At 38.4% G+C, this 16,258-nt stretch overlaps 1 protein-coding gene across 10 annotated transcripts in view; it reads left to right on the forward strand.

The window, feature by feature from the left end:
• Window positions 1-16,258, forward strand: part of TCF4 (transcription factor 4) — a 335,849-nt gene that overhangs the window by 119,399 nt on the left and 200,192 nt on the right. For all 10 annotated transcript variants that reach the window (XM_015564424.1, XM_006764466.2, XM_006764465.2 and 7 more), the window contains 2 exons: window positions 1,031-1,092; window positions 4,570-4,666. In XM_015564424.1, the coding sequence (XP_015419910.1) occupies window positions 1,031-1,092; window positions 4,570-4,666 (159 nt within the window). The remainder of the gene's footprint in view (window positions 1-1,030; window positions 1,093-4,569; window positions 4,667-16,258) is intronic.

The raw sequence follows: 16,258 nt of genomic DNA on the forward strand, positions 1-16,258 counted from the left end.
GCTGAACCAATTCACACCTCCTCCTCCAATGCTGTCAGAGGAAGTTTGTGATGGCCATCTGTTATCAACCGTGATCAAAATAATAGAACAGCGAAACTTTTTATGCTTCTAAGGGGCCTTTCATCAAAAATCTCAAAGCTGCTTCTAAATATAGAGTGACTGATCTCTAAAATTTTAAACCACTTTTATGTTTTAAGCAATTAATATGATAACTTAGTTTTTATATTCTCCATCCCGAGTACTTGTCACTTGAGCATTCAGCAACTGGTCAGCATTAGAACGTTGCTGCTGCAGATTTTAGAAGAATGCCAGCTTTTCCCGTAGTTCAAGTAGGTCGCTCTACTGTCATTTATCAAAGTAAAACTTGGACAACTTTAATTTCCACATCTCAATGCCCAGATTAAGGATTGTAGGCCAACTGGCCAACTCTATTAAAAAAAGAAAGACTGAGACAGTGTTGTCTCAACTTAAAAAACAAAATCCTGATGTCCATATAGTGCACTGGTAGAAATAGATGACCAACTTCTTTTTTGTCCTGTGTATGTTGCTGCATGTCTGTTGCTTGGTGTGACAAGCGGGGCTAGAGACCAGAGTATTCAGGAGCATTATGGCATGGATGCTGCCAGTGTTAGTATGAATATTTACCTGAATTTAGCTTTGTATTTTTGTGTTTTTTGTATTAAGGTTGTGTTGGTGTATTTACACTTATTTTGTCCTAAAGATTTAAATAAAACATGCAGCGCAGTTTCATGTCTATAAAAGTCAAGGCTATGAAACACTGTGAAAGATGGAAGTACTTTTTATGCTCATATCTCTGGTTCCTGAGGGTCCAGTTCATTTTTTTTGCTGTGAATTTAAATGAGTTAATTTAAGTAGATGGGTCAGAAGCCACTATCATTGTGGTAGCCCTGTGCCTGATTCTTAATTAAAGGCAACAGGAGATTAATTTGAAACATTAATTTAAAAGTGCATACACAAAAAGAAAAGAATTATTGCAAGAAAGCCTAAAGAACTTTTCTCTTGTCCCTAGATGTAGAAGACAGAAGTAGCTCAGGGTCCTGGGGGAATGGAGGACATCCAAGCCCGTCCAGGGTAAGTATATCTAATCTCTTCTCCCACATTCAGATACCCCGCATATGTAAATTGACAGAGCGAAGGTGAGTTTCTCTCAAGCACACACACAACTGCACAGATATATATTCGCACTAAGTTTAATGAGGATCAGCTTGTGTTTGGATTTTTTTTTCATTCTCTTATTGGATGCTGTTATTGAATTTGACACCTGTTCTACTTCTGCTAACCAGAAGAAAAATCCTTCATTAAATATTTGCCCTTACTTTGCCAGTTATTGATCTAGTATTATAGAAAGTTATTTTTTGTAGCTGGCACAACTTTGGAAAAAAATCCTAGTACTGTATCTCTGTAATATATTGGTGTAAATAGACTACTGAATAATTCTGAAGATGTAGTGTGAAGGACTAGCCTATCAATATACTCTACATAATAAATCTGTGTTGATTTCACTTTGTGAACATGTTATTATTCCACCAGTAGTGCCTTTGGTCACTAATGAGATTCATTCATTTGTTTGGTCTCAGATTTTTGCTATTCTTTTTCATGGATTTCCTCCATTATTAATTGTTTGTGAGTTTTGGTGTAACAGAATGGCCACGGAATGGGAGGGAAAGGAATGGTTAGGCCATGCATGTTTTTGTATGTGTATGGCTTTGGGCATGTCATTTCACCTCTTTGATCTTCATTTTCCTAAGTGATAAAATGAAGAAGTAGAACCAGAGGGTCTTTTATGTTCCTTCCAACTTATATAATCTGACCTCACCTGAATCGTTTCTAGGCTCTGTAGAATCCATGTCCGCTTTTATAGTATGCATGTAATGCCCCAAATTAAAAAAAGACTTAGAGCCCATAGCTGAGCAACCATCTGTACCTCCCCCAACCAGCTATATAGACGAAGCATTCCGCAGGGAGCATTTTGCTCTAAGTATTCACATAAATTTGGGGGAGGGGGGGTGGTTTCTGTTTTGGCATAAGAGGCACGGAAGGTAGGTAATCAAGCTGTCAAAATGAGGACAATTCAGCAAGCCGTAGTTACTCATTCCTACCCATCCTTTGGCCTTGTGGTTCTCACTCTAGTCTTCAGGGTATAGCAGGGTCTCTAAGCTTACCAGTAACTTTATTCAGCCCTTGTACCAGCTGTTGAGTTTGACATTCTAATGCATTATATGGTTGGGTTGAGGAAATCTTTCCTCCTCCTCATGTTACAGTCTGCACTTGCAGAAATAAATCCATTCTCCTTGACAGCGAGTGTAGGAGATGACAGTGCTTCCCTCCATTGTTTAGTTCATTCAGACTTCTTAATTTCTTACTATTTCTCAGTTTAATACACGCAGTACTTTTAATTATATTTCTGAGAACAAGATCCGGTTAGGATCATCCTGAATTTTATTTAGTGTTCATTAACTGTTCTGCCATTCTTTTCAGGGAATACGTTGGTGAATAATTTGAATCAATATTTTGCTATTTATATTTTCTAAATCCAGGGAGTTTGAATGAGAAAGATTATTGTGGCTGACTTGTATCCGTGCAGCCTAAGTCTATCTCATCTTAAAATGGTGATACTATCAGCTACCTTGCAGTACTATGCAGAGGTTTAAATTAGATAATGTATGTTAAGCTTTTAGGATACTTTTTAGGGTAGGGATTCTTCATAATAACCAGTATTATGCTTGGTAAAGAATGAGTGAGTGTAAAACCCATACTGGGTATGTGGCATCTTTCTATGCACTGACGTAGTGACAGCGTCAGATTACAGCATCATTCAATTTAAGTACAGGTTTGTTTGGAACTTTAAGGTTCCAGTTATGCTCTAGTGAGCTGACGTTCATTTTCATTTTTCATACAGTATCTGTCATTTTTATGTGAGCATATTCTGCCCTTTGGCTAACTTGCCAACTGACACCTCCAAGTAAATTTGACTTAGTCGTTATGGGCAGTGCAGCCTGAAAATGACATTTTTTTTTTCCCTTTTGGGCTACTTAATGCACCTTTGTAGATTGAAATTTGAACCATATAATATACAAGTACATGCTTTGCTTTCGTATATGTTATCAATTCCTCCACGAAAAGTAAGTGACTAGGCAGTTTAAAAAATTATTTTAATTTTAAATTCCCATTAAAACAGTGACTTGACCTTAATAATGATGAAGTTAATGTCTGCTTTAAAACCATTTTTTTGTGGTACATTTTGTCCAAACCCAGAAGTACTCATTTATGCAAATTTGTGATATTCATTCATAGTCATCTATCTAATAAAGAGGGAATATGCTAACTAACCCTCATGCTGTCACAAAGATGGTGGCACCCACAGCCAATAAGGAGGGAATATGCTAATTGACTGCCCCGTCCTCAAAGATGGCAGCGCCCACAGTCATAATATAGCCAGCAGGAGAGGGCAGTTGTGGGCAATCAGGCCAGCAGGGGAGGGCAGTTAGGGGTGACCAGGCCAGCAGGGGAGGGTGGTTGGGGGTGATCAGGCCTGCAGGGGAGGGTGGTTGGGGGTGACCAGGCCTGCAGGGAAGGGTGGTTGGGGTCAACCAGGCCTTCAGGAGAGGACAGTTGGGCGGGACCAGGCCTGTAGGGGAAGGCAATTAGGGGCAACCAGGCTGGCAGGGGAGGGCAAGTTAGGGGTAATCGGGCTTGCAGGGGAGCAGTTAGGTGTCAATTAAGCTGGCAGGGGAGTGGTTAGGGGGTGATCAGGCTGGCAGGAAGAAGCTGTTAGGGGCAATCAGACAGGCAGGCAGGTGAGTGGTTGGGAGCCAGCAGTTCCGGATTGTGAGAGAGGGATGGCTGACTGCCGGTAGTCGGACATCCCCTGAGGGGTCGCAGATTGGAGAGGGTGCAGGCTAGGCTGAGGGACACCCCCCCCCACTCCCCACCCCCTAGTGCATGAATTTCATGTGCTGGGCCTCTAGTATTATAATAATTTTAATATTCTATGTGTAATTACTTTTGGAATGACCCACTTCTCTTACAACCACAATAACAACCTATAACCAAACATTGCAATTTTAATATCATAAAAAACCATGTGTTGCTTTTTCAAAGCCTCTACCTGAGTCTTTCAAAAGCTATTGATTACAGGCTGTGGGTATTTTCTCTTATAGTACAACCTTGCTTTTTTCAGAAAAACAATGTGGGCCTATCAAAATAAATAACGTAATATTTACAATATATTTTATGTCAGGTGTTTTGCAGGCATTATTTCATTTAACCACTTCAACAATTTCATGCAAGTTGGTTCAATTATTATTGTTTCCTAGATTTCACAACAATTATGAAGAAAATTTGTACTCTGCAGACTCTAGAGCCCTCTCTTAACTACTGTACCTGTGAAAATTCAGGTTCCTTATAATGAGGTTCCTGGGTCAGAATGATGGACTTTTAATTTCTTTGGGTCAGAGAGGACTCACTAGTGGGCAATTTATGTGCTGATTTTTGTTCATGTAAAATTGAATTAGATAATGTATGTAAATGCTGTTATTTTATTTACAGAACTATGGAGATGGGACTCCCTATGACCACATGACCAGCAGGGACCTTGGGTCACATGACAATCTCTCTCCACCTTTTGTCAATTCCAGAATACAAAGTAAGATGAATTTTAAATTAACGTGGCTTTTTTGAATGAATGTTTTACCATGGAAGGGAGAACAAAAACCCAGACAGATGTTCTGTTTTTAGGAAATTGGATTTTTAGTCAGTTCTCTGTAGTAATTTTAAATTGGAGGGAAATATTGATAGTCTGTGCTTGGTAATAACACATAAAGAACTAAGTTTCCCTACTATGTGGAATTACAGAATTTCATGGAATCTACATGGAACATTTTGTCTTCCTTAGATACTAAGCATTTATCACAATTTCAATGATGCAATAGTACTTGTCTAAGTAAAGGTTAATGAGATAAAAAATGGTGAATACTTAAAATAAAAATGTATTTGTGCCTGCTCATTGGCAATGAGATATCGTCAGTATTAACTGTGAATTTTTATTAATAAGGTTATGGAAACCCCTTTAATAATTCATATAGGTTTATTATGTTTAAGTCAGAGTAGTGCCTTCAAGTTGAATTGTAAAATCTCATTGTGTGTTTATCAGGGGGTGAACTACAGTGCTAGTGGTCTAGGCAGGCATCATCCCACTTCACCGAGAACAAACTATGTGTTGTTTGAGACAGTCTGCGAGCTTCTTGCATGCCCTTTCTACTGGTTAGTATAGTGTTCCGCTTTTACTACCCTGTGGGATGTTTGTTTAACAGCAGTAACTTAAGCAATGAAAAGATAATTCATAATGGCTTAAAAGGTCTCAATAGCTGGTTATTTTATTTATGATTGAAAAAATAATATTTGCTCTAGTAAAATGTGAGTTTTTAACAATGTTAGTAAATCTCTCAACTTGGCCAAATTTTTTTTGAGAATCCTCAATAAATGAAGTTGAATTTCTTGGTGCAAGGAAAACATACAGCCATACTTACATCATTCTGAAACCATAATTGCAAATGCTTTTAAAGAATGTCTCTATTTTTAAGCCTTGTATAGTTTCTTGTTATTGAAGCGGGGGTAGATAGTCCTTGAATCTGTCTTTACCCCACCCCCTCAAATCACATTAAATTCATCTGAGGAATTTCAGATATTTATCATAAAATAGACAAAGCAGGGAAATACTAGCAATTTATTTTTAATGGGTAATATCATATGTTGTGCCCTTACGTGTCATCCCAACTTTGAGAGTCACAGCATTCTCTTTGATCATAGGTTGTTATTCTGTTTGTGCTGTTTTTACTTTAAAATGTTAAATATATATGTATATGTTTCAACTTTTTAGCTAAAACAGGAATCCCAGTTTTTCATCCATTGTTGATAGGAAGGTACAACACATTTTCTGTTTTCAGGATGCACAGATGCAGATGGCTAGCTAGTTATCAACTTAAAAGTGAAAAAACAACTTTAGACACTTCAATGACAGTAGTAATAATTTTAAATTCTAATGCCATTGCTTCTCTTTTCATCCTCACCCAACTTCATAAAATAGAAAAAAAATAATTTGAAAATAAAAATCTGGAGAAGTAGCACTTGAAGAGTATATTAAAGAACTTCCTTAGTAGGTTCTAAAACTGTCCAAGGTAAAGTAAGTAAAATAGAATAAATAAATTACGATTTCTATTTAGAAATTCATGTACTATACATTAAAAAAGATTTCCTAAAGAACAATTTGATAAATTAATATTATAGAATATGTCTGGTGATACAAAGATAGTAAATAATTGTTGTTCCTTTGTCCTGTGGGCAACTGTTTTAACAACCAAATTCATTTTTCAACCCAAATAATATTTAAAATATAAGCGGGATGATTGTCTAGAGCGAGAAGGGAGAGTTCTTTTCACTTAGCTGTTGTTTAAGCTGAAAGTCCTGTCAGCTGTGCTCTTTTATCCCTTCTGCCCTCCGTCCCATTAAACTCTTAAATATGGAGGCCAAGACAGTCTCCTGCATTGTGATAGGAAATGCTACTATGTCCGGAGGCTCCCACCCACTGTTCCCAATGAAAGGCCTTCTCTGTTAGATAAGCTGTCTGGTCTGAAACATGGCTCTTTATTGTTTACAAACTGCTACATTTTCCACCTCAAGCAGATTTTTGCACAGAAAAGAATTGTGCTTGGGCTAAATGGTTTATCTGACATTAACGGTGCAGTGTCAGACTGGGGTCAGGGAAGTCACCCTCAGAGTGAGAGGGCATGGTGCAGTGTGCAAAAAAGGAAAAAGAGAGAAAAAGACATTTAAATAACTATGAAGTGCCTTGCATTTTTAGTTTGGAAAAGAATTTTTAAGAAATAGTTTTAGAGAACTGACTACGATGCTACATTAAAAACTCTTCCCACCCTTATAATTTCTCACATCCCAAACGCCTTCTTGACTGGCTTGAGCATCTCAGGGCCAGATTCGGGAACAAAGATTCTCATTGATTTTGCTCAAGCTGCTGTTTATTTAAAATGAAACCACTTTTGAGATGAGCGATGCTTGGTGTTAAGTTGCATCTTAACAAAGAGAAGGTAGGTCATTTTCAAGAAATTAAAGACAATCAGTTTACAAAGGGAGACAAAGACACAAAATAAGGTCTATTAGCGTAGAGAAGAACAATTTAGAATATATGGTGTATTCTAAACTATTCTTTGTGTGCAAGTCCACACTCTGTGTTATGATCTTTGTGGAAGTTTTCATTCTATCAAAAGAAGGTATTAGATTTTAATATAAGTGTTTGACAATATTCCTATATCCATTCTTAGAATGTTTAGTTTTCATTAATTACAAAGATTTCTTTACATGTCAGAGACTTAATTCTACTATGATGTCACATTAGAGTAAAAGCTATAGCATGAGAAATAAATCAGCCACTTTATTGGACCAGATTCTCTATTGTCAAATCAATCAAGCCTATAACTGAATTAGGCAAAAAAAAAAAGTTATTAAGCAAATGACCTGATTTTTTTTTTTTTTTTGGTAAACTGTTCACTTAGTGAAATTTAGTTTATTACAAGTAAAGAAAAAAGTAATGAACCACTTTCTTCTTTTGGGGGTGAATGAATATTACATATATTGTTATTTATGGCAGTCCACTGTTTTGGAGAAATGATGCAGGAATTGGTAACATTTGCTCATAAACTCTTTTATGCTAATAAAACATTTTATTACAATTCAGAACTTTGATATTTTACACAAACGGTTTTGAATAAATGTTACAGTTTTTGTAATATAATACTTATGTTTGGCAGCAAAATAATAAAATTCGATTTACTTGTGTATCTCATTTATGAAAAATGGGTCATAATTTATAAGATTAATAGAGTGACTCCATTAATTTACTCTTTTAGAAATAAGCTTTCATGTCTGAATATAGTGCCCTATTTAATAGTTTATGAATCCCTGAAGTAAAAATAAACAAATGAACACAAGAGCACTTATTATGCTAGAAGAATTAATGACATTTCTTGGTTTATAACCAAGTTTGCACTCTGTAATTTGAGTTGCCATACAGAGTTTTGGAAGTTGATATTGTGTACATCCTTTAAAGAACATAATTAAAGCAGATAAAACAGCAAGCCCCTAAATTTGCTCTTTGAAAAAATAAGTGTGCATGGCTTTTTGTTTTTCCTTTGGTGTGGGTGAGTGTGGAGGAGTTGAGAGGTTTAAACATCAATCACAGAGTTGACTGCCTGCATTGACCAATTGATGGACTCTTATACCTGGCATTTCCTGAGTCCCCGGCTCATTGCTTTCATTTGGTCAGTTTGCATTTTTAGTATGTTTCAATTTCTGTGTCCTTTTTTGTACTGAAGAGAAAGCAAATCTCTTCTTCCTTATGACTACTTGTGCTTATTAATGGCTAGAGGCCCAGTGCACAAATTCATGCACCAGTGGGGTCCCTTGGCCTGGCCTGCGGGATTGGGCCGAAACTGGATCTTTGACATCTCCTGAGGGGGTCCCAGATTGTGAGAGGGTGCAGGCCAGGTCGAGGGGCCCCACTGGTGCACGATCAGGGCTGGGGAGGGACGGGGGAGGTTGGCCAGGCAGGGAGGGCTCCAGGGCATGTCTCACCCGTCTCACTCAGTCTGGATCTGCTGGATGCTAGTAGCAAGCTAACCTACCCTTCAGAGTGTCTGCCCCCTGGTGGTCAGTGCATATCATAGCGATTGATTCACTGGTCAACTGCCTGCCTCCTGGTGGTCAGTGCAAGTCATAGCGAGCGGTTGAGCAGCCTTAGCATATCATTAGCATGTTACGCTTTGATTGGTTGAACGGACGACCGGATGACTGGACACTTAGCATATTAGGCTTTTATTATATAGGATAATACTGTACACTTGACCTGTTGGAAACTTGTTTGCTGCGGTTTTAAGTAGTTAGATGAAACCTATATAGGTGGTCAGTGGGTGGCTTTCAGAATAAGTTCCTTGGACTGAGAGGCAGTGGGTCTGAGTCTTGTTTTAAGAGAACTGTGTGCTATGGAATAGTTTGAAATTCCTGGCAAGAACTATATGCAGAGAGTACGTATTTTTACAACTTGACTGTTTGTTTTATTTTTGCCAACATTAAACTTTTGTAGGTAATTATTTGTCCAAATATTTTTACAGTAGTATACAATATATTTTCCAGCTAAAACTTTTTGATCTAAGGAAGGATCTTAGGATGCATTTTCCTTCTATTGTTCCAGAGCCTTAATTGAAAACCAGATTGTTTGAGTGAACAAGTTGCCAATAAGATTATAGACATGCATTTGGTAACTGCAGGATGTGAAAAGTGATACTTTTGTACGGTTGGGTGCAGCTTAGTTCAACATCAGCTGCTGTGTTTTTACATGTCCCCTTGTGAATGGTTCGGTTTCCTTATTGTGGTATTTGGTTCTCATCCCACTAATGGTACTCTCTCTATCCGTGCACTAAGTAATTTCCCACTACAGAGTCACTGGTTTCTAAACTAGCTCAGTGGAACATTTTACTGCAGGCACAGATCTAGGTTTCAGGCACAACTGAAGAAAGCTGCTGGCTTATAGGATGACCTTTGCATCTCATCTGGGTTAGCGGTTGATATTTTGATTTGGTTACTGTGGTCATATTGTGACAGCTGCTAGCTCATTATAATTCGGTTCCACTGCTCCATTTGCCTAGCAGGAATATTTAGGTTTGTATTACTTCAAAGTGTTTATGGCTACCCTGAGTTTAGCCCAGCATAAAGGTGAAGTGTTGTGAGTTTTTTCAAATCCCAGTGGCAGAGGCTAGTGGCACAGTCTTCTTGTAAAACGGCAAATGTGAGTAGATGCTAATACAGGGAGTGTTTCTTTTCCTTGTAAAACCGGCACTACCCAATGATGAGGCTCTTATAGGAAAGCTGTTTTGAAAACTTTAACCTACAAAGGAAAAGAATGACCATAGTTTTCTTTCAAAAGCATTGATAAGGTTTAACTTGACCTCTTGGTCAGATTGCTTTTTCCATGCAGGAATATAAATATTGAAAATAAAAAACCTGTGCAATAATGGCAATTACTGGATCTTCGAAAGTGCCAGAGGTCAAATAATATTTTAGTAACTTCATGAAATGGAATTGTGAATATGGATGTCAGCTTTAGAAATTCCAGTTCACACTGAAAGTATTCTGAAGTTAGGGAGTGATATCTTGCAAGTCCATTGGTAAAGGCCTGTCTATGCATTTTCACTGTCTTTTTTTAAGGACGCTTTTTAGCTTGAGGTTATCTTGATATTATCTGTTATCTGTTGGACTGATAATGTAGCAAGCAATTTCTGAGCGAAGAAATGTTTAAAGTGGCCTTATTTTTTGTTAGTTTTTTGTTTGTATGGGAGTTTTCTTATTTTAATATGTTAAATTTAAAATGCCTTTCCAAAATAGTAAAAATAAGACCATTTTAAGTGTCATCCTGTTAACGTGGATGACTTTATTAATGCTAACTTTGAGCTAAGTCTGGGACTCAGAAAAACTTTTCTCTTCTCTGTTTTGCTACAAATGCCTATGGGTCCCCAGTCAGCCACTTTTCAGGTCTTTAAGTGTGGAACAGACTCGTTGATTGATCTTTTAGGTGTGCAGTTTTATCGTTATACTGTGTTTTATCTTTAGAGGTGTTGATCATTCTTTCTAATCCATTTGTCTCTGTTTTACCTTCAAGTAATTTCGCTAGTGATATATTTTCCAAATGTAATTTTTAAAGCATGCTTTAAATGGATATTTCTTTTCTACCTTAACTCATTCCAACTCTGTAGTTAAGGGATTTAATTGATTGAGGATATGATAACAACCTGTTAAGTCACATCACCAGGAGAAAAGTGTTATGGCATGGACCAGCCTTTGGCACAGAGCTGTAGGAACTCCGTAAATGGCTGTTGAATGGTGTCATTCATGAATAAAGTAGGAATAAGATTATATATATATATATAGTTTAAACCCTTAGTGAAAAGCCCATAAATTTAAGTCGGGCTTACATGTTACAGTATCAGGATTAAACCCTAAATCAGAGCCAGCTATAGAAATTTATTCTATGGTATTGTATCCTTGACTGGACAGAATTTTTCCTATTGTCAGGAAACAGACCATATTACAGTGTGATAGATTTCAGTTTTCAATAAAAACACAACAGATTATCTTACTTATAAGAGGAAATAAGTAAAATCAATATTTATTAAAAGTGTACTGAAAAAGTTGTGTCTCCAGTATTCAGATAAGATAAACTTATTTCCTCTTGTCAAATTAATAACGGTTTCTATTCTTCTTTCACTGGTCTCATTTCCTTTCCATTCAGCTCCCTACTCTAGGGTATAGCACATTTAATGTTGTGATAGACATTTTTATAGTCGAAATAGATGGACTAAACCAGGTTTTATAAAATTTAGAAGAACTGATGCCAGAAAAATGTTACTTGAAACTGCAGTTAACAGATAAGTATAGATCTTCTAAATACCAGAGGAAGAGTTCTCACATAGAAACGTAGTGACCCTAAGAGAAAATAAACCATTTTAGATTCCAGTAAAAGTAAAAAGCAGTTCCTATCAGGGAGGAATGCTTTTGCTTGGAAGTAATGGAAAGTGCGACGAGCGGTAGCTTCAGAATACTTGTTCTTGTACTAGGAGTCTGGGGGCCAGCCTCTTTTGGAATTGGTTTGCAGCCCAGTGAGGGCAGGCTTGGTGTCTCTGCGGTTCTTTTGTCCTTTTCCTCATTGTCTCCGGATGACCATCACAGCTTCAGTGCCCAAGCTTGACACCGAACAAAGGAGGGAAAGGTGGGTCCAGCCAGGGCCATCCGCAGCTGCAGAGTTTGGATGGGGGTGTGGGAACCTACACAATAGCCTCTGGCACAACCAATGGAAAGAGACAGGAATGAGCATGTGTATAGGGCTTAGCAACTTAAGGGTTTATTTAGTTTCTGTTAAGAGAAAGTATATAATTTTCAATGTAACAGTTTTAAAAATTAAGAACAGGGCTCAAGCTTTCATGTAATAAGCAAAATATAAAAATGGATCTCAACTCTACATTCTGGCCAGCAAATTAGAGAGAAAGTCATAAAAAATGAATGGAGTAGACAAAAAGGTATTGAAATGAGGAGCAAAGAGAAAGTATAGGCATGAGAGTCACGCATGAGCAGGAGTCTGAGGCGTGCTGTTCTCATTTCATTGTCAAGGCCTTTGCCTTCATTGTCCTCATCCCTTGAGGTAGGCAGCACCTAGCCAGAGTCAACCTCTTAACATCCGAATCACCCTAGAACCTTCACTTTTAGGTCTCCGGTTTGAATTCCTGCTATGTTATCCAGGTCATGTGGGCAGCAGGCCCATAGCTCCAGCCGCCAGTCCCCTTGGTAGCCTTTGGCATAGCCTTAGGTCAGTGCCCACCCCCACAGTCTCCTCCAGCCGCCATCGGACAGATAGCCATTGTTCCCTTTGCCAAATAGTCTCCCGGGAACTTATTTCCAACAACCTGCCATATTATCCTGAAGCACTAGACAAGAATGCCCACTGACTGGGGCAAAAAAGCCCTCAATTTTGTTTTAATATGTACACAATTATGTTTGTTGTTCTTTAATGTGGAGGATTGGTGTGGCCAGAAAACGACATTTAATTTTAGTCAACATGCCAAGACTGCATGAAATTATGGTGAGAGCTGAATCCAACTTTTGGCCAGAAGTTCCCCACCTCTGCTGCACACAGTCATGCATGACTCAGGCCACTGAGAACATAGGCAGGGGTGGGGGTGGGGGGCATCTATCATTAAAGGTAAGCTGGATGGGAAGTAAAATGTGCTATTTTTATTTAATAATAAAGTTTTTTCTCTATGTTTTTCATTGGAACAATGGTTTCTTTGAATTTTGCATAAGCTTGTAACTTAAAATATGCCTGTGATAGATAGCATTAAGCAGTGAACACAATTCTTGACTGGATCCTTGGTCAGGGGATTAAACACTATGTTTCTCAAACCTCCCATTGGCCATCAGCTCCAGGAGACACATCAGTGCAGGGACTGGGCCTGTGAACCTAAAGTCTATGAAAGAATCTATCTTTCTTCAGTGCTCTATTGACCTTCAATACAAATAAGCCTGTTTTCTTTGCTCACATCATAATGTGCATGAGGACCAAAGAAGCCAGGGAACCCAGTTGTTAGCACTGCAAGTCTTGCGAGGCATCATGAAATAAAGGACTAGCTGGGGGTCACTGTGGTCTTAGACTTGGCTTTTTCACCTCAAGGTGACTGGGACTTTGGATAAATTTCTCATGAGCCCCAACTTTCACATTCCTAAGATGAAGATAGTGGTATCTGCCACACCTACCCCCCATAATCACTGTGAGCAGTGTGATAAAGTGATAGACATTGAATAACTGCTCTTCTCTGTGACTATAATCTTATGGAACTGCAAAGTTACACATTGGTACTCTGTCTCTTTGGTCTGTAATTAATTTCAAAAATCTATATTCGTTGTGCCTTGGGTGATAGCAGTTTTAAAACACCTTACTTTCTAATGAGATTGGAACAGAAGGCAAGAACAGGTGGAGATAGTATAGAATATTCAGTTCTCTAAACATCAAGACCAAATGGAAAGATTTCTTTTTTAGCCAAAACAGTAATCCTATAACATAAGTACCTCTTTTGGGACAACTATGTTGAATTCAGATGTGTCCCTTTGTGAAATATTTTCCTCCAGCGATTTTTTGCTCCAACTTAAATGTTCTCAGGTTTCATTGTTCACTTGGCTAAAAACACCTTGGTGTGGTGCTCGAGTGGTGACAAGTTGAGCTTTTCCTGCCTGCATTGTAGGTCTTCTGAATAATGGAGTAACCATCAGGTGGGATGCTTTTCATCAAGGAGATACTATTACACACCTTCCATGTTCTCAGGAAGGTGCTGGAGACAGTCTTCTTCCATTTCAGTCCATTCTTCTCCAGAGACACTTGGCAAAGGATGTTGCCTCTGTATGTGATTAGTTTTTATTCCCTTCACTTGCAAAGATTTCTGAGTCTTTCCTAAATAACTGTGTATAATTTTTTAGTAGAAAGAAGTATTTAGTGCAGAGGTCCTCAAACTTTTTAAACAGGGGGCCAGTTCACTGTCCCTCAGACATTCCACATATGCGCACTGCGGGCCCGGGACGAGTCGGCTGCTAAGCAGGACAGGCAGCGGCAGCAAAAACACCCGGCGGGCCTGATAAATGTTTTCGGCGGGCCGCATGTGGCCCGCGGGCCGTAGTTTGAGGACCCCTGATTTAGTGGATGCCATTTTATTTCCTTTTGCAGAATATCAGGCCTATTGACCAACAGTTGCAAAATGGTAGGGAGCATAGATTGGGGTTAAGTTAAATTTATTCCTAAACACTTAATAGATAGAGCCCAAACGTTTTTCATCTTCTCAATGATTTTTTTTTAAAATATATTTTATTGATTTTTTACAGAGAGGAAGGGAGAGAGACGGAGAGAGATAGAGTTAGAAACATAGGTGAGAGAGAAACATCGATCAGCTGCCTCCTACACATCTCCTACTGGGGATGTGCCCGCAACCCAGGTACATGCCCTTGACCGGAATCGAACCTGGGACCTTTCAGTCCGCAAGTGACGCTCTATCCACTGAGCCAAACCGGTTTCGGCTTCTCAATGATTTTTTATTAATTAATCCTCAGTTCCTTGACACATGTTTATTAATAGGAAAAACTGTAAAGAAGCTTCACTTTAAATTGGTATAAAACAGGGGTGGGCAAACTTTTTGACTCGAGGGCCACAGTGTGTTCTTAAACTGGACTCAGAAGAAGGAGCTGCGGCCGTGTTTCCCGACGTTGCCATGTTAACACTGCTGCTGGTGAAGGAGCGGAGGGGAGAGCAAGAGAACCCTCCGTGGGCCGGATAGAACAGCCGAGCGGGCCGTAGTTTGCCCACGGCTGGTATAAAATATAGCTGGCTATTTTGTTTATGTTTAAAATAAAACATTTACAACTCTCCTATAGATTGGAAACCCCACTAAAGCCCTAGTATGGGGGAAGTGGAGGATGGTGGGCTGAGCAAGGGTTGTTTTCAGTTGGGTGTTGGTTTGACCTTGGGCAAATTTTAGTGCTTCGTTGGAATTTCTCATCTGAGTGGTTGCTCTGTGTTTAAACGAAGGCACTTAAATTCAGTTACTGTGAATTATTATTATTATATTTACTTTTATTATATCTAGACTGTTGTTCTGTTTATTGCATCTCACCAGTTTGGCAAAAGTGTTATGCAAACTTGAGAATCACGTAGCGAGTTTTGGCAAAAAGTGGAAGTGATTAATTAAATGCTACCCCCTCATGGGCCATATAAAAGCTGAATGAAATAGACAGTGTAATATCTGATAACATTTGGTGGCGAAAGTGGAGACAAAAGAAGAGAAGGATGAAAGAGAAAGAGACACACAAAAAGCTAATTTTACAGTGTTCTGGTCACAAAGTATGATTTTCTGGCATTGTATTATCACATTAAAGTGGCTGCCTTAGTCTGAAATTACTATGTTACTAATTGCTCTTGCCTTTTCCTCACCGTGGCTATTCAGATCAAGCTGTACTCTTAACAGTTCAGTAACCAAATCTGAATGCTTTGGATGCAAGCATAAACTCTTTATGTGTAACTGATTGTACTTAATTAGGCAATACCAAATCATGGAGGAACGTTTATTGGTGACTCTGTCTCCTTCAGAACTTTCTGAGCAATTGGAAATGAGCCTAATAACCATATTTTTGGAAGCCTTAAACATTGGTCTCCTGACAGGATCAAATTCATACTTTATATTGCATGTGGTTGTTTTATTTCTTCATTGTGGAGTTCCCCTTTTCCTTATTTATCCATGATCTCACAAATATTACTTCAAAATTGAGATGCAGCGAGCATAGAATACTTAAATATGTTGGCAGATCACTATTATAGCTGTAGACAACCTTTGTTAGGCATCGTAGTAACTAGTTAAGGGTAAATACGGACCTACTGAACAGTAGTGCTGAGTAATCTTTTGGTGAAACAAGCCATTTTTCACTTTATCCCAGTTTCCTTATTTTTGTTACTGACCTAATCCATGGAGATGTGGTCAGTGGGGAAAGAGATCTTTGAAATTTTTTGTTACTTCAAAAATAAAACGGTTCTAAATATGTATACTTTTGTAATTGCATTTTCCATTCCTTGCAAACATATATATAT

The sequence above is a fragment of the Myotis davidii genome, unplaced genomic scaffold, assembly GCF_000327345.1.
Source record: "Myotis davidii unplaced genomic scaffold, ASM32734v1 scaffold38, whole genome shotgun sequence".
Taxonomy (NCBI): Eukaryota; Metazoa; Chordata; class Mammalia; order Chiroptera; family Vespertilionidae; genus Myotis; species Myotis davidii.